The following is a 24,137-nucleotide window of genomic DNA, read 5'->3' as shown; positions in this document are numbered from 1 at the left end:
AATTCCGCTGAATTTTCAATTGTGAACATATCATCTCTCCTGTACATACTTATTCCTAGAGCTCCAATATCGATTTTCATATTATTGAAATCCATATACTCATTTTCCATTTTCATCATGCACACTTTGCCTGATGATTAATGATAAGTAAAATTGTATCTGTATCGATGTTTGGTACATAATGCCCATAATTGTGTTATGAAGCGTTCTTTCAGCTCACATCCATAGCACAAGTCGATAATCCATGATTTTATTTCATCTTTATTGAATCGAGATGTTATATTTTCATCAGGGAGCATTTCAGGATGTGTATCAATGTAGGCTCTCAACGCACCGTAGCCTTCTTTGAGTAGAGAATCTATTTTTTGATCTTCAAGTATCTTAAAATTTTCCTGAAGACTTAAAGTCTTTAAGTTTTCCTTAGTATTTAAATTGTTCAATTGTATTACAATTTTTTATGCCAGAGATTCATGTACTTTTTCTTCTACATCAAACTCACTAGTTGATTTACTTATACCAATTGCAGTATAGTTTCTACAGTTGGACCGAATAAGCCCCACATACAATCCTTTTTCTTTAAAGAATTTCCATGAATATCTAGATGGTCTCAAGTCCACATTATGTTCAAACGCTAACTTTTCCGCTATATATACATAACAATCCGCTGATCGACAAATATAACACTTATTTTTCGGTAAGGAAGCCATGTTAGATAAATGGCGATAGATAAATTTAACAACCAGTTTACAAAGATTGTATTTCACTTCTGATCGAAACGTGAATGATAAATTTTTGACTTTGGTTTTCATGTTTTTATACAATTTCTATATGGTTTAAATAATTTAAGAATATTTTTCCAAATATATCTTCTAATACATTAACAAAGAAACCGCTTAATGTTGAATTGAGGGCATGTAGCTGTATGCCTTTCTCTAATAAAGTAGAACTTTCATAGTCTATCTACTTATTAAATTTCAATAGGGAGAACTAATATTTTAGGGAGCACACTATTCCTTCCATATTGGTGACACCTTAGCCTGAAGGTATCTTACTCGCTACGCACTGACGTCACCGGGCGTAATTTCCTGATGTATTCAAGGATTTTTCAATAACGACACTGATTTTTTGCCAAAAGGAATTGCGTTCTTTGTTCCAGAAGCAAACATCATTGGTCACTGGATAATTTCTCCAGAATTTCCATATTTACCATCATCGGAAGCAAAACAGCACACAAATATTTTGATGACAGCGCAACATGGTATTCCTTGGTACGAGGGGTCATCATCATTCAAGGCCTTATACAATATTCTACAGGCTATCACGCACGCTGCTGATCGAATTTACACTCGAGGGCTCATGCAAAAACGTTGATTAGTGACAATTGTTTGTCAAGAAATTATAGAAGCTCTCCAGTATATTTCGGAACGTACTATAGGCGTATATCCTGCCGACAAGATACCAAAGATATGGACGGAACCGACAGCACTTCTCATTGAAACCGATGGCCCCAAGTAACCGGGGCAACACTGGGTTGCCATGTACGTCAATCGAGATGGAGTCGGCTGATACTTCAACAGCCATGGACTGCCAACAATTATTCCAGAACACCTCAGACGACTTAGAGAGAATGGCCGATACTTCCGACACTACATCGAACATTTACAACAAGAAGATTTTCAAGTTTGCGGCCAACATTGTAATTTTTTTTTTAACTCACTATTGTTTCAGATAAAGTAAAAATCGATTGCAAAAAAAATTTACCGTAAATTTTCATCTACAAAATTACTTTTTAAATTATTTCAAGAAAAGTCGAAAAAGTATTTTCTTACACAATTCATTGAAAGTAACGAAAAAAAGACTCAATTTTATAGATGACATAGCACTCCATTTGATTTCAATCTTTTTTGGTGTTTCAAAATTTTTTAAAATAATTATTCAAGAATGAGAACTTGGTTATTTGCAGAGTTATTTGGGACGTGTACATGGCGCAAAGTTTTACTTTCATCCGATGATGGCAGTTTTAGTAGAATACTTCAAACATTTGAAGAAAAATTCTGGATAAGATTTATGCTATCAAGTTGTTGAGAATTGATTAATTCTCAATTTGAATTTGCCAGCTGACAGGAATTTCGGCGGCCATCTTGGGACTGGGTCGATAACCAATCGACCTGATAATCAATAATTCTTTATCTAGTCACTCATTTGACTACTTTTGAGTGTCCCCTTTGACTAATGAAGTTCCTGTCGCCATTCTTTCACTGTTCTCGTTCACGTGTACACGCCATTCTTATTCATTCTTCACAAATCTTACAAGTTTGAGTCAATCATCAGTATTAGTGCTATTGAAAATCATCAGAGCCATTTAAGTTTCATTCTAAAACTAGAATCAAGAAATATTTCAAGATTTTTCAGTGTAATTCAAGACATTTCATCAAGATTCATTTTGCATTGCATTGATAGGCTAACGCCACGTGCACAATCACATTCTTGCTCAACTTGAGAAGCGTGCTGAGCTCGTGTGGGAGGTCAATAATACCGAACACACCAAGTTGAGTAGTTTTTTGGACATTCAATTCAGACTCAAGAATTAAAATTAGACATTCAGTGATTTTGAGCGACATTCAGTCTTCCTAGTTAACAACTCAAGTTTGTCAGTATACTTAGTGTACCTGTTAGTGCTTAAAATAAAGATACTTTATTTTTTATAAAACCTGACTTCCGTTTGCTCTGTTCCGGCACAATCATCCCTATCCTTAAACGGTTAGGTTAATTCACAAGTTTAGATTTTCTCAACACAAGTGTTTATTAATATTTTGATCAAACATTCGATCTACAATTTCTTACGCACACTCATGTGATTTTTTTATTAAACAATTGATAAAAACAATTTTATGGTTTTGCGATTATTGCAAGTCGAACTTGGCGCAATTTAATGATTTCAAATATTTTTTGCATGTGGAACAATTTGAAAATATCGTTTTTTTTACAGATATCGCACGATATGGCGGATATGTATATATCGTAGAAAAATTGTGGCCATGAGAGAGAGCACCGCGTTAAATGGCATTTAGGTAAGACTGACTAAGAAGAAGCTAGAAATTGAGTTGAAATGTGGGAAAAATGGAATTAGCGGCGTTTGCCTGTTCTGTATCTCGAGTATGTAATATAAAAATTATAGTTTAGCAGTATAAACTGGACGCATTTTGTCAGTTTAATGATTTTTATAAAGATTAAAATGAAAAATTATAACTAGGAGATATTATAGTTTAGCCGATAATCTTTATTGTTTAGCACGGTAAATATTCCGACAAAGAATAATTGATAGAAGTTTAAAAAAAAATAAAACATACACTTTACTTTGTTGTTTTATGATTTTTTATTGCGGCACGGTAAAATTTTTTTTTTCTCTCGCTCCAAGCACACAGGCGATTGAAGACCTATATTTGACAATCAAAATTAAATTATTAATCATCGGCAGAGAGTTTTGTGAGTCGAGAATTTTTTCTTGGAATTTATCGCCGAATCAAAATCAATTATTTAATTTACAATATCTATAGAATTGATAGATATATTTTAGAAAAATTTTTTGAAATTATTTAGCTTTGTCATGACAAAGATTCAGCGCATGCGCGCCCGCGTTTGTACACGTGTGTCGTAAATGCGGGTAGACGCTATCAATGTGGTGTTTGAAGAGAACATTGTAAATGCGTACATTCTTACAATCTCAATATCTTTTATTTATAAAAAAACTATGGATTATATTTAATCACTTCAAAAACAAACACAAACTATTTCTAATTTTATCCAGGGAGAACTATGGGCAAATTTGAAAAAAAATGATAAAGAGAAAGTCGTTTTACCTCTAGAAATATATTATGATGATTATGAAAATAATAATGTTTTAGGAAGTCATCGAGGCATCTTTAAATGCTGTGCTATTTATGTTAGAATCTTATCGTTACCCCGAGATCTTGCATCAAAACTTGAGAACATTTTTTTTTGTTTTATTTAATACTCTTGATCGGCATCACATTGAAATTGAGGTTATTTTCTTCGAAATGAGGGATGAACTTTTATATTTAGAGCAGAAAGGTATTGATATCAATATTTCTAGAGGCGTTAAAACGATTTTTTCAGATTATCACTTATTTATGGCGATTATTTGGGACTACACTACATGTTAGGCTTCCGTAAATGCTTTAATCGAGACAAATTTTTTAAAATGTGTCTCATAAGCGAAGAAAATATCAACAAAGTTGTTAATAAAGATCCATGTATTTTAAGAGATCCCGATGATTATGAATCTGATTTAAAACGAGCTGACAAAGACAATATAGGTATTGCAGGTAAATGTGTTTTTTATAAAATTCATGAATTCTATGGCACACCGTTTTACTATTCAATGGGTGAAAAAAAAACATCAAATGGTAATCACTCAATATTAAAATGAATAAAAATTATGTCAGGACATAAAAAAAAATAATTAATATTATGTTAGTGCATAATTTGAATTATTGAATTATTATTGTTATGTCTTAACAAAAATAGAAGTCACAACATAATATTAGTTTAATAAATTTTTTTATGTACATAATTTTAATTCATTGAATTTATTTTATGTTCATAATTTTAATTTAATGAATTTTTTATGCTCTACATCGAAAAGCGGGCGCAAACTTCACCAACCAAAGCATCTGTTTACGGTTTTTACTATCTAACTGTCCGCTAAATATTTGTTAACCAAAATTAGAGATTGTTTTTTCATAGAAAACGAGTCTTCATTAATTTGTATTCATCCATTATAGATCACTATTGAATGTAATTATATTTCCGATGAATTGTGTAAGAAAATATTTTCGAATTTTCCTGGAATAATTTTAAAAGTAATTTTGTATATGAAAATTTACGGTAAATTCTCTTTGCAATCAATTTTTACTTAATCTGTAAAAGTAGATAGTTGAAAACAATGTCATAACACGTGGCCCAATTTTTTTGATGTCCTCCATTGATAGAAGATTTCCGGATATGATTCTTAAAAAGTCGTGGGTCGTATATTTCAATCATATTTATATTTGTTTTTTATCTTGTGAAAACTATTCTTCACAGGAAGAGGCCGTTCTACCGTTAATTTGAGTGAAGCTCAATTATCATTACTATATAATGAGGACTGTACTGCAACTCAGATGGGAAAATATTCGGGTTGCTCAAAACAAAATATTTATAGGAAATTACATGAATTAAATAAGGCTTTTCGTGCACCGTATTCCCAGGTATCTGACGATAAACTGAAAGCGAAAATTATGCAAATCTATCAAGAACATCCGAATACTGGACAATCGGTAGTATCTGGAGTTTAACTTGTGATAGAGTGAAAGCACCTAATTTTGATCGATGCACTGGTATAATTTTTTACTTGTACATGTAGATGATGCATGCATATCTCAAAGCGTCAGGTATTTACGTACAAAGACAGCGAGTAAGAACGGTTTTTAATGTAGTCGATCCTATCGGAACTGCAAGTCGGTGGAGCCAATCTATTCAGAGGAGAACTTATAATGTAGCAACACCAAATTCTTTATTGCATATGGATGCTCATCTAAAACTTTCAAGGTTAAAATTTTATTAATTAACTTTCATTATCAATGACATACTTTACATGTTCATATTGCTCAACTATTGTAGATATTATATTATGGATATTATTATTGTTCGTAGATGGAGTTATGTAATTCATGGTTGCATTGACGAGTACTCAAGATTGATAATTTATTTGATATGTGAGACATCCATTTAAGCCGAGCCTGTCCTCAGTCTTTTTGCAAATGTTGTAAACAATTATAGATTACCTTCACGGGTCTATTCAGATCACGGTTATGAGAACATTTTTGTAGCCTATTTGATGAATGCGATCCGTGGCTTAAATAGAGGAAGTCACATCACTGGGAAATCTGTCTATAATCAACGGATAGAAAGATTGTGAGTCGATGTTTTTAAAGAAGTATGTGATTCACTTTATACTGAATTATATGCTTTAGAAAATCAAAATAATTTAGATGTTAATAATATTAAACATAAATTTTGTGTACAATACGTTTAAAAAACTATTATCAATGAGCGACTGTTATCTTTCCAATCTGCTTGGAATGTTTATAATTTAAGAACTGAAAATAACCATTCACCTCGCCAACTACTGATACAAGGAATCTTGGAAAATTATAATTCAAGTTCTACTGCAATACGAGACATTTTTGATAATAATATGAGACTTTCAGATTCGTTAGAAGAATCAGGAGACGATCTTTCTCTTCCAGTAATTAAGAATGATGATATCAGCATTCAATGTTCATCGTTTACTGCATTGTTAGAATTAAACCAGGAACTAAAAACCCGTTTACAACATATTGTTAATCAGGAAATTTCGAATACAGAACAGTATATGGCATGTATAAACTCCCTAAATAGTTAAAATTATAAAATTTAATATGTGCATTTTTATCTCAATATCATCATTTTCAATTATCTAGTCGTAAAATAAATTAAGTAATTATATTAAAATTTGTCTCATATTTTTGTAGTTTTTATGATTATGTATTGATTATTACAAACATTCTTTTGGTTAAAAAAAAATTTGTTCAATAATGTCACCTAATCAATTTCACATAATGATCTTCATGACAATTTTAAATGAATATATTCATTTAAAATTAAATATTCTCTAATTTCATATTTTATCTTGTAAACGATGGAACCGAAAAATTAGCAATATTTTCATAATTTCTCCGCAATTAGATATTAATTTGACAAACTAAGATCATAATTTCTCTACTTCAATTCAGTGTTAGTGATCTTTGAAAATAAATTATAATTATCGTTACAAATATATATACAATAATAATTATAGATGTATATGTATATATTTGGTAGTATGAAATTTAGGCTGTGATACTTCACGGTCGAATGTTTGATCAATTATTCAAATCATAACAATAAAAAACTGTGGATTAAAGTTATTGTTTTATTATTGTGTGTATACTTTATGTATAGTGTGTTATAACTTTACCCCGAAGAACTTTTAATTGTACCTTTTTTTCAGTATTGCCAAAGTTAAGTAAGGTTAGACTACAATGACCTTTTGCCATTCTGATTGTCCTATTGACAATCAGATACGGTTTAGTACGCCTCTAATCATTAACTTAACCATATTAAAAGTTTCTCTAAAACAATTTGCCATAACTACAAAAAATGAGTCACAACAGTCGTTCGCGTCCACTTCGATTCGCAGATTGCAGTTTGCGGACGCAACAACGATCTATGAGAATTCGCAGAGAGTCTCTGTTAGATTGAACTGATAATGAGGGAAAAATTAATTCCTTTGGCTGTCAGTGACAATAAAATTGATGCTCTGCCAAGGTAATTTTCCTCATGACTTTTCTATTTACATTTTATGTAGCAGTCAATTATCATTCTAAGTGTACATTATTTAATTTTATTAAAGTTCACCTGTTAACGATGGAAATATCGAATCAATGAGCTTGGATTCTTCGAGTGAAAATTTGACTGGACGTGAGTAGTATAACCTTGATTTTTTTTACTCGCTTATCGAACTAGAAATAAATAATAAACGGATTTGATTTAATTTAAACATTTGAATTAAAACAATTCGATTTAGCGAAACATTACAATAAAATATAGAATCTGTTTAGACATAACCTAGTATACAAAAGTGATCCGTAGGACCTAATTGAATCTTGGTAATTTTCGTGTTCAGTCATCGATTCATCACTTCTACTTCAATATTGAACAACATATTATCTGACCTGAATAAGGCAAAACCTGACAGAAAACATCATTTTATTTTTTATTTGAACTTGGTTTTTAAAATAAAATATCAATTCACTGGAGTCTGTTAAATATTGAACATTTATTATAGAGTTGAAGTCTTGCAGATTTAATTAAATGTTGTAACAATACGAGAGCTGATCATGCCCCTTCGAGACAAGTGGTGACGTCTGTATCCTCTGTACAAGCTGCAGAAATACTCATCACGCCATCTGTGGGAGGCAAAACTCCTTGGTCTGTTGCAAGACAAATCGAATACCACCAACACCAATCATCGGCATAGAAGACTCCTCGATGACCTTCCAAGGTCACATGTACTAATGACTAAAAGCTTTGGCCAAAACGGCGCTGCGAGGGTAGAGTCGGCGGAGCCTCTAGATGGAAGGGGGTCCCGCCAAACGAAGCCTCGAGCACGCCGACACGAGAACATTCAGTTAGTTAGAGTTGGGCTCGAACATCTGTTAAAACTCATTGGATTACATTGTATTCAGCCGAACTATTGTTTCAAAAGTATGTATCATTATCGAAAACGTTTTTCACGTATGAATTCTGTGAAGCCAGCAAAACATTTCTACTGTTGGTCATGTTTACGTCATTTAAATGAAAACCATCGATGCGAAGAATGTCCACCTAATAGTGGCATTAGTTTCTTTATGGAGTTATCGATTATAGACCAACTAAATACATTGTACAAATGTGATGGATTTATCGATGTGTTAAAACATCGTGATTATAGGAACAAAATTGTTGCATCTAACTATGAAGATATACATGATGGAAAAGTGTATCAAGAAGTACATCAATATTCAAATATAACAACAATTCACAATAGATTATCATTTACATGAAACTGTGATGGTGTTACTTTATTCGAATCTTCGAAATTTCAAATATGGCCATTTTTCTGAAATATTAATGAACCACCATATTCTGAAAAGTTCAAAAAAGGTTATTTATTATTAGCAAGATTGTGGTGTGGTCACAAAAAGCCTTTACCACCTCTATTTTTAAGATCAATATCAGATGGATTGGTTAACTTTAAAAATGGTATTTATATAAATATACTACATTCTGATGAGCATAATTCCATGACAAATCGTATTAAAGTTCAAGTTGCACTTATCTGTGGAACTTGTGATCTTCCGGCTAAAGCATTGATGTTAAATATGGCAATATAATAGTGTGTATGGCTGCAAAAAATGCAAGATAAAAACTCAGCCAGCTGAACCAAGAAGTAATGTCAGAATATATCTATACATAGTTAATTTACCATTGAGAAGTCAAGAAGAGACTAATGAATGTGCAAGACAAGCTGCTGAGATTCCTAATTTTGATATATTAGGAATGAAAGGACCTAGTGTTTTAGTCTCATTCGTTTCAAAATACATTCGTCTGACAGCAGTAGATGTAATGCATTGCGCATATTTGGGTGTAGTGAAGAGTTTATTAGTTTTGTGGTTTCATTCCAATTTTTCGAATGAAAATTGGTCTATGCATAACTATATAGCAATGATCACTCGTAAATTATATTCTATTACGCTATCAGATTTTATAATAAGATTGCCACTATCTATTTCCGATCACTTACCTCACTTTAAAGCTTACGAACTGAAAACATGGTTCTTCTACTATTCTTTACCAATTTTACATTCAACCATGGACGAGATGTATTTTGATCATTATGAATTGTTAGTCCATGATATTTATTTTCTTAATCAAAAAAGTGTTTCGGATGAACAAGTCAATACTGCAGAAAGGTTGTTAACAGAATTTGTGTCTCGTTTTTCGGATTTATATAGTAATCGTCATATGACTGCCAATATTCATAATTTGCTGCATTTAGCTGAGACAGTAAGAGATTTCGGGCCCTTGGGTAATTTCATGCTTTTTATATAAAAATGCCAATGGTGATCTAACAACATTGGTCACTGGAACAAAATTTGCCGAAACCTAAATATGTTCTAGAGTTGCAACGTTTATGAACCTGCCGAATTTAAAAAATAAAATTCTGATTCCAAATGCACCAGTCTATGAATTCTGCGAATATTTAAGCAAAAAAAAGGCGAAGTATAGAGAAGAACATGTATCGGGAGGAATATATATAGTTGGAGTGACAAAAGAAATGGACATGATACCTCAAATAATCAATGTTACTCTGCAGGAACAAAATATATCTTATACCGATATTAAAATGTTTTTAAGGTTGATAAAAAGTGAAATTTTATATATATCGGAACTATATAGTCGATTGAAAAAGACGAATTCGAGATACGTAAAATTTATTCATAATAGGAAAACGTATTTTGGAAAAATTCATTGTTTTGTAAAAACTTCAAATTGTTCATGTCAATCTGGAAGTTGTACTGATGAATGTAATTTAATATGTTATGCTATTGTAAACGTTTGTAATGTTTATCCAAAATTTTATCCTCTAAGAGACATGAATTTTACATATGTGTATGAATGTATTGATACTCAAAGAACTTTAGCTGTGAATGTAGAAGATCTCAGTTCTGTTTGTATTCATGTTGATGTTGGATGTAATACTGAAAAATACATTGTAGAACCAGTAAATATAATTGAGGTGGAATAAAATTTGTAATTATGAATTGTCTAATCATTATAATTTAATCTTTTATTTACTTTATTGTTTTCTATGTTCTTTGAAATAGTTGACAACATCATTTTTAAATCGCTTTTCCTATTAGCTGTACGCAAATACGTGAACATTAAAAAATTTCTTTATACACTATTTTTTATGTCTTAGTCTCAGAGTAGAAGAGCAGCCTTACTATTGGAAATAAAAGTTGCAGAAATAGTTCTAAGTTCCAGTCTCTGAGTCAGAGACTGTAGTTTTCTAAGTAAAATAAACACTCAGAGATTAACACTGTAATTGATAAGTTTATTTTTGATATTAATGATTATTCAGTAATTGATATTTTTTGTTTCTAAATTATTCATTATAGAAGTAATTGATAATTTCGCCCTATAATACTACAAAAAAACTATTAATGCCGAACCCTAGATCTAATACCAACGTCATGGATTTTCATGCAAGGGCAACGTATACTGTGCTATTATCTTCCACGAGCCGAATGGCTTCAAATGGACTATTTTTTGACAAAGCTCAAACATTCAAAAACACGTTGGGAAGCTTCCGAAATTGAAATTTTATCACGCACAAAGTAAGTTGAATATATTTTCTAATAGATATGAAAATTTAAATTTTTTGAAATCATTGAAGTTTATCACGTACAAATGAAATAAAATTAAAAAAATTAATCAATGAAAAATTTATTTGTTGTTCAATCAAGCTTCAACTTTCAATACAACTGTCAGAGGTAAAATAGATTTTTTCATATCATAAATAGTTGAAAAAATCTCTTTTTGTTTTATGGTATTGATGAAAATCAAATAAATGATACTTATTGAATGATAGAGTTTTTAAAATTATGTTTTCATTCGTGTAATGAAGACTTTTCGTGTAAAATAAATATGCTCTGTTATGGATAAGTTGTTTATAGACATTTATTTATAAATAGTCTATATATATTTTATATTCAATTTTTTTATCATAGGTGATTTGGAGTAAGATAAAATAAGGCTTAGAAGATCTTTAAAAAAAAAGAACGTAGATACGACAGTCGATGATGGGAAGTCTGAAAAATCCGTGACGATGATGTCGAGAAAGGAAGTGCAGAAGGAATCAAACATTTTCGATGCAGCGAGAAAAATGATTCTTCCAGTGATCTTCGAAAACCACATTTTTTTTGCCAATGATCGTCAAAGAGATTTTGACGCAACCAACAATTTCGGAGGGATTAGAGAATTCAGAATTGAAGTTTTTAAAATAATATATAGACCAGAAGTTAGGAATAATGGAGAATGATCTCAAAAAATGAATTATATCTAGTACACAAAGTATACTTTATATTTTCGATAAAAAAATCGATATGTTAAAATTTATAATGATAACCAATCATGATGTTAATAATATGCAAATTCAAAAGAAATAAAAAAGTCTTCTTTAAGTATTAACCTGTTCATACTAAGATAAAAAAATTAAAATATACTCTGATACGGGTATGTGTATGTCTATGCGGATATTTTTTCGTTAAAGCAGTGCTATTGAAATATTCAGGAAATAGTCGAGCAGTCAAAGAATCTGCCAAAAAAATTTTAGTGAAACTAAAAGGTTTATTTGTTTGAGTGGTTGGTCCAACTTTGGTCACACAATTTCTTTTATTAATACATTTCAAGTTATTTAAGGCTAAAAAATGTTTTTCACAGACGCAATCAGCGAAAAATTTGAGATGCCAAAATCTTTGGCTGGTACGGTTGGTCGCTGGCTCATCGGAACACCTGATTGCAAAGAGAGTTAAAGTTCTCATCTAATGTATAAAGTATTGTATTTAACCTCCTATTTATATTGTATTTAGTCCTAATAGTTATCATGATTATCATAAACATTACCAAAAACTGGAGATAAACAAACTGTCCCCTCGTTGCTATAAACAATCTAATCGTCAAGCAATCGTTGTTAACTAACAAACTGTCGTTAGTCTAATAGTCATTAGATGGCGACATACAAATATTTTACACTTCTCCCGATTTTCTAAAAATTGCCACCTGGCAATTCCTATTAGTTGGGTAAAAATATTGGATTAGGCTGAAATAAAAAACATGAAAAATCTAAAATTTAATTTCTAATTCGAAATTATGATAATCAAAATAATAAGCATTCAGCCTAGATTCCAATATTGCCGCTTCCCAACTCTGTCTGCTTTAAAAATAAATAAAACAAATAATTAGGAGGGAAAAATCCTGCGGCGGGTAAAAACCTCCAAACCGACCAAAATGATGTAAATTAAACTAATAACGTGATTCTATACAATAAAAGATTTCTTAAGAACTAATCGTCCGTTAGTCAAATGAAAAATTAAAAATTAAAATTTCCATCTTCAATTCTCTTTCCATCCTTCTTTTTCATCAAGAGGAACCACTAGGAAGAACCAAAAAAACCCAAAGAGTAGGAAATGCCAAGAACTGGAAGGTCACGGAACTGAACAAAATAAAAGTTCCTCACAGAATCAAAGTTTTTTTTTTTTTAAAAAAAATTTCATTTTTAATCATAAATTCAATGTTCAATTAATAATTAGGTTGAATGGTCCCATTTCATGGAGTCAATTCTCCGAATAAATTCCGACTTCGCATCCTTTTTTTAAATAAAAATCCGACTCTCAAATAAATGATTCAATATCATTAAAACAATCAATTCAATTCCACCTTGCGCAAGGAATTTTCATAAATAAGTTCAATAGCTTCTGCTCACTGTGCAAACTAAATTATTAAAAATTAGGCTCACAGTTACGCATACTATCCGAACAAAAATATTAGGATACCATGGACATCTAGTACCTTACTTTGCTTCACTTTGGCCAATAAATGAAGAAAAGGATTCCAGTACAATGACTCCAACCGTGTATATCCTACAGTAACTCCACGAGAACGCTCCAGGACAGACATTGTGAATTTAAATCAACAATCAAATGATCAATGAGAGCCAACATTCTCAGACTGGAAGTTACAAAAACCCTGAATTCAACAGAAATTACGAATCCAGAAAGAGTCAAAATAACTAATCATCTTCATAAGGAGCGAGTCTATTCACATGAACAACTTTCAAACGATCATTCGGAATTTTATGAATTCGAAATACAACATCATTAAGTTTGTTTTTGATAATATAAGGACCTTCTCACTCACATTGAAGTTTTGGACACTTTCCTTTAACTCTTTTAGGGAAAAATAACCAAACCTTTTGACCGACATCAAAAGAAAGAATATTAGATTTCAAATCATACATATACTTAAGTTTTTCAGATTTAATTTGCAACTTATCCCGTACATTATCATGAACAATTTTTAATTGTTCACGAAGATTAAAAACAAAATCAGTTATAGAATTATCCTCAAAAGAATTATCTGAAGGATTAATTCCTCTAAGAAGATCAGGCAACCAATAGGCAACCTTAATTCACGACCTAACATCAACAAAGCTGGAGAATACTCAGTAGTTTCATGTTTTGAAGAACGATAAGCCAACAAAAATAAAGAAATCCACTTATCCCAATCTTTTTGATTCTTACTAATAAATTTGGACAAATATTGAAGAATAGTCCTATGCAACCTTTCAACTAAACCATTTGATTGAGGATGAAGAGGTGTGGTTCTTGTCTTCTTAATACCAAAAAGACTCATGACCTCCTTGAAGATTTCAGATTCAAATTCTCGACCCTGATCAGAATGAATTTCAATAGGAATACCATATCTACAAAATATTTGAGTTACTAAAGCCTCAGCAATAGTAGAAGCCTGATGATTAGGCAGAGGAATCGCCTCAGGCCATCTAGTAAAATAATCTGTAACAACAAGTAAAAATTTATTTCCAGAAGAGGTTTTAGTAAGAGGACCAAGAATATCAATGGCAATCCGTTCAAAAGGAGAACCAACATTATAAATTTGAAGTTGACCACAAGACTTTTTATAGGGACCCTTTTTAGCGAAACAAACTTTGCATTTTTTACACCAAATCTCAACATCTTGCTTAAGAGTTGCCCAGAAAAATCGTTGACGAATTTTTGAAATCGTTTTATTAATACCAAAATGACCACCAGAAGGAGAATTATGAGCCTCATGAATTATTTCATTCACTTTAGCTCGAGGAATGACAACCTGATAAATAATATGAGAAAGATTTGGAGCTTCCCAACGTTTAACTAAAACACCATTTTTCAATTCTAAAGCATTCCAATAAAGTAAATAAATTTTAAAAGTAGAATCCAAATGTGAAACATCATTGAACTCGGGAACTTTATTTTTCTTTTTGAATTTAATAATTAAACTCAAAATGTTATCATCATTTTGAAATTTGATCCAATCAGAATCATTATTAATTTCACAAATGACACGGAAAGTATGCCTACTATCACATTTTTCATCAGAATCTATTTTCAGACATTTTTTACAATCACATGGACGCTGAGAAAGACCATCAGCATTGCCATGTTTATGACCAGGTCTATGTTGAACTTCAAAATCATATTGAAATAAGATTTCAAACCAACGAGCTATTTGATCTTGAGGATTTTTGAAAGAAAGTAACCAAGTGAGAGAGGCATGATCAGTTCTAATAGTGAACCTCTTGCCAAGAAGAAAATGACGAAAATGTTCAACAGAAATAACAACAGCTAATAATTCTTTCCTAGTAACACAATAGTTACGTTCTCGATTATTTAAAGTCTTACTGAAGTAAGCAATAACTTTTTCTTCATAAACAGTCTCACCATTATTATTAACTGGAATCTTTTGAGATAACACAGCACCAATGCCAACATTTGAAGCATCAGTATCAAGAATAAAAGGATAATTTGGATCAGGATAACCCAAAATTGGAGTAGAAGTCAAAATTTGTTTCAATTTCTTAAACGTTTGAAAAGCTAAATCATCCCAAATAAAATCTTTCTTTTCCTGACTAATAAGATATAAAGGTTTTGCAATAGTAGCAAAATCTTTGACGAATTTCCTGTAATAAGAACAAAGACCTAGAAAACTTCTAAGTTCAGATTTATTCTTAGGAACAGGCCAATTAATAATAGCAGAAATTTTATCTGGAGAACTTTTCAGTCCTTCACCAGAAACTACATGTCCAAGGAAAATAACTTCTTTTTGGAAAAATATAAATTTCTTAGGATTTATCTTAAGAGAAGCTTGTAAGGGTCTTTCAAAAACATTTTGAAGATGAATAAAATGTTCATCAAGACTTTTACTGAAAATAATAATATCATCCAAATAAACTAAACAAATTTTACCAAGAAGACCTTTTAAAACTATATTCATAAGTTTAACGAAAGTAGCAGGAGCATTACACAAACCAAAAGGAAGAACCTTAAATTGCCAAACCTCATTCCAAATACAAAACAGCAGTTTTAGATCTATCCTCCGGAGCAACTTCAACTTGCCAATATCCACTTTTTAAATTAACGGTAGAAAACCATTGAGCACCAAGAACCATATTCAATATGTCTTCTTGATGAGGAATTGGAGTTGAATCCTTAACTGTGACATCGTTTAATTTACGATAGTCAACACAAAATCTAATTTCATCACCTTTTTTTGGAACAAGAACAACAGGAGAAGCCCAAGGACCATTACATGGTTCTATTGCATTCTGTTGTTTCATTTCCTCCATAACTGAATCAACTTCATCCCTATAATGTAAAGGAATACGACGAGGAGCCTGTTTAATAGGAAGTGCATTTCCAACATTAATTTTATGTTGTAAAATTTTGCACTTTCCTAAATCAAAAGAATTTTTCGCACAAATATCCAAATTCTTCAATAAAAGTTCTTCAAAACGAAATTTATCATTGACATCCAAAAATTTTGAAGATCTTTCAAACAAATCTAAAACAAATTCTGGAAGTTTATTCAAAGAAGAACTAATTTTATTAATTGAAACAACTTTATTACTTTCTGAGAATTTTTTATCAAGAAGATCTTTAAAATCAGTAAATAAACCAGACTTGATTAAGAAATCTAATCCTAGAATACATTCTTCTTCAATTTGAGCAAAAACAACCTCTAAATTAACCTTAATATTGGAAATCTTTATTTCTACAGTCTCGATAAAATTAAAATCAAATTTATCACCTGAAATTGTAAAAATAGAATAAGAAATAGAAGAATTATTCGAAACAGTTACCATCCCTTTAAACAAAGAAGAATTAACAACCGTAACATCAGCAGCAGTATTAACTGTCATAATACATTTTTTGCCATTAACTTCCCCTCTAAGTAAAAGTTTCGGTTTAGAATCAGAAGAATAAGAAAAATCAATTGAATTAATTTTTAGTTTTGACGAAATTTTTTTTTGGATGAACTTTCACCAGTAGACTCATTAGAATTATGAATACTTGATAAACTACTTTGAACAGCTTGAAGAACTTGACAATTCTTCTTAGAATGTCCTTTTTCACCACAAATCCAACATTGGAAAATTTGCGAAGAATTTTGATTTTGGGAATTTGACCTAAAATTTCCTTTAAACGAATTATTTTTATCATCCTTTTTAAAATTATTTCTAAAGTTATTATTTTTATTGGAATTATAATTTTTTTTACTAAAATTATTATTATTCTTATTATTAAATTTATTTTTATACTGACCTCCAAAGGTCAAATCTTCAATCGACTCAAGCTCTAAAGCTCTCTGAGTTGCTAATTGAAGAGACTCAATTCTCTCTGAACGGAGAGAAAATTTGTAACTTTAATTTTTTTAATCCGGAAATAAATTGTAAACCAGCAATTCTATCTCTCTCTTCGGAAGAGACCGAAGGATACGCAAATTTGACAAGCCTATCCAAATCATTTGAAAAATCAGTTAAATTTCCATTTTCAGACTGTTTTCTAGCCTGAAAACGACTAAAATAAGCTCGAGAAAATTGAGCTTCACCAAAACGATCTTCCGAAATTTTCTTAAATTTATCAAAATTCCCTAAATCTCATAAACTCAAATTTTCTAAAATGACTTGAGCTTTGTCCTTCAAACAGGACACTAAAATCGATGCTTTAACTTCATTTGTCTATTTATGCAGACGAGCGATAGTCTCAAATTGACGGAAATAAGATTCCCATGTCTGAGAACCATCAAATTTTCCTGGTTTTGCAAAAGCTAAAGAACTATTATTAACTGAAGAAGTTGAGACCGATTCAACCAAATTATTAGAGTTATTTTCTAAATTATGAATTTCCAGATTATTATTATTATTATTATTATTATTATTATTATTATTATTATTATTATTATTATTATTATTATTATTATTATTATTATTATTATTATTATTATTATTATTATTATTATTATTATTATTATTATTATTATTATTATTATTATTATTAATTAAATTTCTTATCTCTTCAAATAAATTTTGAGTCTCTCTTCGACCTTCTTCAAAACGAATCTGATCACGATTTAGTCTTTCTTCCAAACGATTCAATCTCATCTCTAAAGCTAGAAGTCCTCTATTACTACCGTCTTCGACACAATCAGCATATTGAGTTCTCCTTCCAGCTCGAGTTTGTCTCCGACTTGGACTCTTTGGCATGATTTTTAAAATATTTTTCCAGAAATCACCAACAAAAATATTCACGGCACGCGAAACGAACCACTTTCTGACACCAATGTAATATAAGACTCAATAACAACTTCGGAAAATTAGTAAATTAATTAAAATGTTTATTAATGATTGACAGCAATTAATAAAAAGAAAGAATCCGTGCGGTCAACTCAAGTCTCAGACAAAAACTGGAGATAAACAAACTCTCCCCTCGTTGCTATAAACAATCTAATCGTCAAGCAATCGTTGTTAACTAACAAACTGTCGTTAGTCTAATAGTCATTAGATGGCGACATACAAATATTTTACAATATATTTTACCCTTCCTTATAATATACTTGAACTCATTTTTTATTCAGCCAGAGCCTAGTTATTTATCTTAGAAAAATAATTTTTAGCGATTCTTACCGTCCCATAATTAAAAATATCGGAACGGCAACGATTTTATCATTGGCTCAATACTGGATCAATACCGTCATGGTTGACGGTATTGCGTCATTAATGGCTAAGTGGAACCGAATATTGTCCCATTGTTGGGCTGATTGAAAAACCTTACGTGGAACACAGACATCATCTTAAAAATGATGAATTCAAACTCTGCTGACCTTGAAATGGAAGATTCGTCAAAATTTCTAGTTTGATTAATCCGACCCATTACCATAACTTCCAAATGGGAAGTCAATAAACAAACCAATCACGGATTGCTATCAACAAATTTGACACATCAATTTTTGTTTTCGTTCGTATCTGCTCTGTTGCTTTCTTGCTGTTTTATTGCTATTAACTAACTGTGGTTTAGTTCATGAGAGTAGAAATATTCAAATATTTGAGTAGAAAAATAAAATCTAATGAAAAAATCGGAGAGAAATTTCTTGTATATTTTTTTTCACTTGTATTAGGGATAAACCAATGGAATTGGCGAAACAGAAAAATCACGACCGAATTATTTTTAGCTATGCCATGAATTTAATATTCAGTTTTACGGTATATGTCGTAAATTCAGCATGGGTTTCAGTAGGTTGAATAAAATTTCATTCTCACTTTAGCATGTTTGACTAAAATTTAAAACCTTTACGCATGTATGTCTTTTTATTACATTTCATGCATTCCTCATTCATAAAAGTCTCATAATATGTACCTATAATTTTATCTGAATATTATACAATATCTGGAGCACTGAAAGTATTAGTAATTTTTTTCACGTCGCCTACGGTGTTCTGGAATAATTGGTGACAATTCATAGCTTTCGGAGTAGCAGCCGATGCCACCTCGATTGACGTACATGGCAATTCGATGTTGCCCTGAATGTTTCCGGCCATCAGTGTTAACTACAAATACTGTCGGTTTTATCCATATCTTTAGAATCTTATTTGCTGGATATACGCTCATCGTATAAGCCAGGATGTATTTAAAAGATCCTATTATTTGTGGTGTATTCATCGTATCTTTAGCATTTGTTGTCATCACAACTTAAATTTTGCTTTTTTGTTGGAGTAGCCGTAGATTCAATACACATTGATGAATTATTTGTCAAGCCAATCACATTAATAATAAACAACTGACGTTGAACAATGGCCTGTAAACAAGTAAGTCAGATCAGAGTGATATGAACGAACGATTTCTACGGTTGATGAAACGTTTATGATGGCTTATGAGACGAACTGTCGATATTTATAATTTTTTCACACACAAGCGTTCATAATAAGCGTTTTGGCATGAGGCCACGTGTATGAATCTGATCCGCATTGCGTGTAACAGCCCGTAAATAAATACAACCCCTCCAGACTGATTAGATTTATGGTAAACCTTCATACCATGGAAAACCATATTATAATGTCAATAAAATATTTGCTTGTTGTTTTAATTCCAATAATAATGCATTGAAGAATTCAGGTGCAATCATCCAGTGACTAATTATATTAGCTTCTAATGCTATTTTTTTTAGCAGAAAGTCCACGTCCACGATAACATTGTCAATAGTTTCACCATTAACACCACCATGAATAGTGATAGCCTTCACTTTCATGCGTGTTGAAGGATTTATAACTATCGCATTGTCGAAGAAGTTTCAATCATTTTGACTTTGGATTTAACAACTGAAGCTGTCATCAAACAATAGAGAAATCGAAGTTGCGTTAAGCGTCGGTGTGTTTTAACACCGTTTATTTAAAAGTGTTTTCGGTTGAATACAGCACAATATAGATGGTCACGTAAATTACAGATTTTTTTAAATGATGTTGGCATTTTTTTTTTAGATTTATTTTCATCTCTATAACTTTTTATTTTACTAGGGGTGTCTTGAGTCCATTCAACAGTACTCGGATGAGCATTTTTTTGCATTACAACCATAATTAAAATATGTTTCGATTTAGCATAAAAAAACTATTTCTGACTTTTTTGTTCAATTGATTCGCGATTTTTATTTGTTTTTTTATTTATTGAGTTAATTATATATAGTGCATACAATTCTGATCCGAGCGAGGTTGGGTAATTTGGATAGTTATTTGCATTTACGCTTACCTCTATTAGATTATATTTGTCGAAACACACTGGTAAATAATTACATATGAATACGTTCCAAATAATTAAAACACTATTTATGAATAGAGTTATAATAATAATAATTTTATACATCCTATTTTTTTAGACAAGACTTGTGTGTTATTCCAATTGAACTTTGTTCGTCATCTATGAATTCGTTTAATTTATCAATTGAACATTCAAGACTAAAGACCTATGTTCTATGTTAAATGCGACTTATTTATTGCATTCAAATATACTCAACTGAGATTTATTTTTTAGCTTCGATTTAGCTATATGACATTACACATATAGTACTTACATTTGATTTGAAAGTAAAGAGGTTCACTTCGAGATTCATGCACAGAGTTTGTTGCTATACAAACATAGTATCCACTATTCATTTTGCTGACACTTTGTAGTACAAGGCTTCGATTCGATTGTATCACTCTAGCAGTGGCATTATGAACTAATTGATGACCCTGAAAGAAAAATTAACGTTTACTTTATTCTCTTGCTTTCTACAAAGAGACTATGCGACATAAGTAATGTCTCTTTTGAGAATAAATATGCAATTCTCTACACGTACCTATACCAAATTAAGACATCATTTATGTCGTGTAGTAGATCATAGAACGCAATGATTGAAAATTATTCGAGATCTTTTTTGTAGATAATTTGATTCTCTACAAGAAAAATCCGCAAAAGCATATATTTTACCTATTACAGATAAAAAAGTGCAGTTCTCTGAGCACGTGCACCGAAAAGGACAATTACGATAAAAAAAAAGTAAATAGCTGGATTCGAACGCAGCATACACACGTTCAACTGAGCTGTGTCCCTTCTGTGAAACTTCAAGTCTCCAGATGCATTTTTTCATTTTATAAAAACTCTGAAGCAGAATAACGTTGCGAACAATAAATAAGAATAAAAACCAAAATACATTCATTAATAGAATGAATTCTGGAGAATTTGATTTTCAACGTATACTTCTGTTATGAACAAATACAAATACAAGGTTACGATAGGTTTAAAAAAAAATTAAAAAAAAAAAACAATCGGAAAAATCAATAAGCACTCTTGATAAAGAAAAATTTTACTAAATTACTATTTTTATGAATTATTGATAAAAATTGCTAAAAGAAAATCTACAAAATTTGAATTATCTTTTCCGGATGGAGTTATAAAAGTTGGCTGAAAAGAGATCTTGAAAATGTACATAATTTTAGGCTTCACATAGAAGTATAAGTTACAAAAAACGGGTTCTTGATTTTTTTAGGGTAAAGAAAAAAATGTTTTCTTAAACTTGCAAAGTTGAGTAAAAACAAGAAAAAATGCCGCTTACAATAATATAAAAAATCAAAAAAATAAGTGTTTCGAAAATTCTTACGGGAAATTGTTATGTAATGTCTGAATGTAGTTTAATTACTTTACATATTTAAAATATATCTCAAGAGAAGCTGAAAATAAATAGCAATAAAACTTAAAGGATGAGGTTCGCGATTATTACTTAAGTTATTTTCCTTTGAGTTTTCTTAAGATTTCGTTAAAATAGAAAAGGTTTTGAAGAACAGTTGAGGAAATCATCTTTCAGATATGTTATTACTTATGGAAAACCCACGTAGCGAAAAGCAGTAAGATTTAAAAAAAAAGTACGTGACGTAAGAAGAGCGTTAGCTTTTCAAAAAAGGAAAAGACCATGAAGCAAGGGAATTCTAATTATGTCACATTCGACTAAATAAATACGTAAGGTTTGATGCATCAGTCAGTTGTCGAAAAAGTAAGATCGAGATCAGATCGTCGTGGAACATCTCTTGAAACCGTAAGCCTTGTTTTGTCTTGAACATTTTATTGACAATATTTCAAAGTTTGTAAATTTTTGTATGAAGATTATTTGATTGTCAAATTATTTTTAAATTGATATTTAAACTGATTCGCGAGTAAAAGTGAATAATTGTGCTGACTGGAGCATCGACTAAGGACCAATTAAATCATTTTCACAAGTAGGTTTTACTAGTTCTTTGGACAATGACAACTCCTGATTCATATCGATAAGATGTCTTTTCAAGGTCATCATTTTCAATTGATTCATTAATGGATTACTCGCATAAATGTTAATATTAGTTTTAGTTCTTTTTTATTGGAAAACTTCAATTTCTAGATCATTACACGTCCGTTATGGCAGTGGCAAAGGGACAGCTCGGCGAACTGTTTGGAAATTTGTAAATGTCTTATACAAATACCGACCAACATTTATCACGTGGCCTACTCAGGCTGAAGCAATAAGAACAGCAGCCTATATTGGAAATAAATACTGATTTCTTGAAGAAATCAGAAAATTTGTAAAACATAAATCAATGCGCAAAATTACATAAATCGTACAGGACTATATTCGATACAGATGTAGGTGAGAAAAAAAACAATGACATTTCTAACATTGTGTATATGTTACTATTTTTTGTACATGGAAGAAAGTAATCAGAACTTAATATCGTGCTAAAAAATAATCTCTCAATTTAAAAACGATTTTTACAAGAATGGACTAGTTACTGAGTCCAATTTTTAGAGTTATTGTTACGGATAGTTATCAGTACTGGGCTCACACGAATCATTTACATTCATTCAAATTCATTTCTATGGAAATCATTTTTTTATTGACAGATTATTATGTAGCACACGACTGAGACGTGTTTTTTTCATGTCATGTATTTTAATTCATAGGTTACATGTGATCACACTTTGAAGTTTATTTACGTGTACTGCGGTAATGTCGGCTCTGTTCACAATGCCCGAGTTTTTGGACTATCGGGTTTACAGAGTTAATGTACTCCTGCCAATTTTCCTGAAAATACCCGCTTATTAGCTGACAAAGCTTATAGTTTGCAGCTGTGTCATGGTCCCGTATAGAAATAATTATCATTTGGGTGCTACTGAAATCTCTTATTACATTGTAACATGCTGTATTTTACACAATATTTAACTTTAAAAGAAAGATCCAACTGATATTCTAATTATTATTAACGGAAATATTAGGGTTTAACAAAATGTTGGACAACCAGTAGGAATAACAAATAGAATGCAAATTGAGGAGCGCCTTAAACGATTACGAATAAAAAAAGCATTGTCGATACGCCACTTAGGCATTTTCTCTGGATTATTCAACACAGCTTGATATTTAAAATCATACCAATCGCCTACAACATGAGAAGTGCGACAACTAGATGTGGCTTCGTCCTCGTATACTCTACTGAGGGCGTCAGCAGCCTCATTTAATGTCATTCTACGATGCTCGATGGTCACATCATGTGCTAAAAGCTCCATTGCCCAACGAGCTAATCCACCTAAAGGATCTTTTAAAGTATATAACCACTCAAGGCAACTGTGATCGGGGTAAACGGTGAATAGTGTGTTCTCTAAGCAACATCTCCATTTTCTAATGGCGTGGATCACTGCCAAACACTCTTTTTCAGTGGTAGTAAAGTTCAACTCTGCCCCTCTAAGTGGGCGACGAATACAATATATTAGATGTTCCCCTTGTCCGTCTTTCTGAGTTAATAACGCAGCTATTTCGGTGTCAGAAGCGTCAGTCTATACATAA

General features: G+C 31.2%; 1 protein-coding gene across 1 annotated transcript in view; it reads right to left on the bottom strand.

Annotated features, from left to right (window-relative positions):
• LOC118064294 (neural cell adhesion molecule 2-like) overlaps positions 1 to 24,137 on the bottom strand; it is a 433,677-nt gene that overhangs the window by 207,314 nt on the left and 202,226 nt on the right. Inside the window, exon 10 of the mRNA XM_035078796.1 lies at positions 20,862 to 21,021. Coding sequence (XP_034934687.1) covers positions 20,862 to 21,021 — 160 coding nt within the window. The remainder of the gene's footprint in view (positions 1 to 20,861; positions 21,022 to 24,137) is intronic.

The sequence above is a fragment of the Chelonus insularis genome, unplaced genomic scaffold, assembly GCF_013357705.1.
Source record: "Chelonus insularis isolate UGA/USDA-ARS -01 unplaced genomic scaffold, ASM1335770v1 contig_17_pilon, whole genome shotgun sequence".
Classification (NCBI taxonomy): domain Eukaryota; kingdom Metazoa; phylum Arthropoda; class Insecta; order Hymenoptera; family Braconidae; genus Chelonus; species Chelonus insularis.
This window is presented reverse-complemented; position numbering and strand designations above follow the sequence as displayed.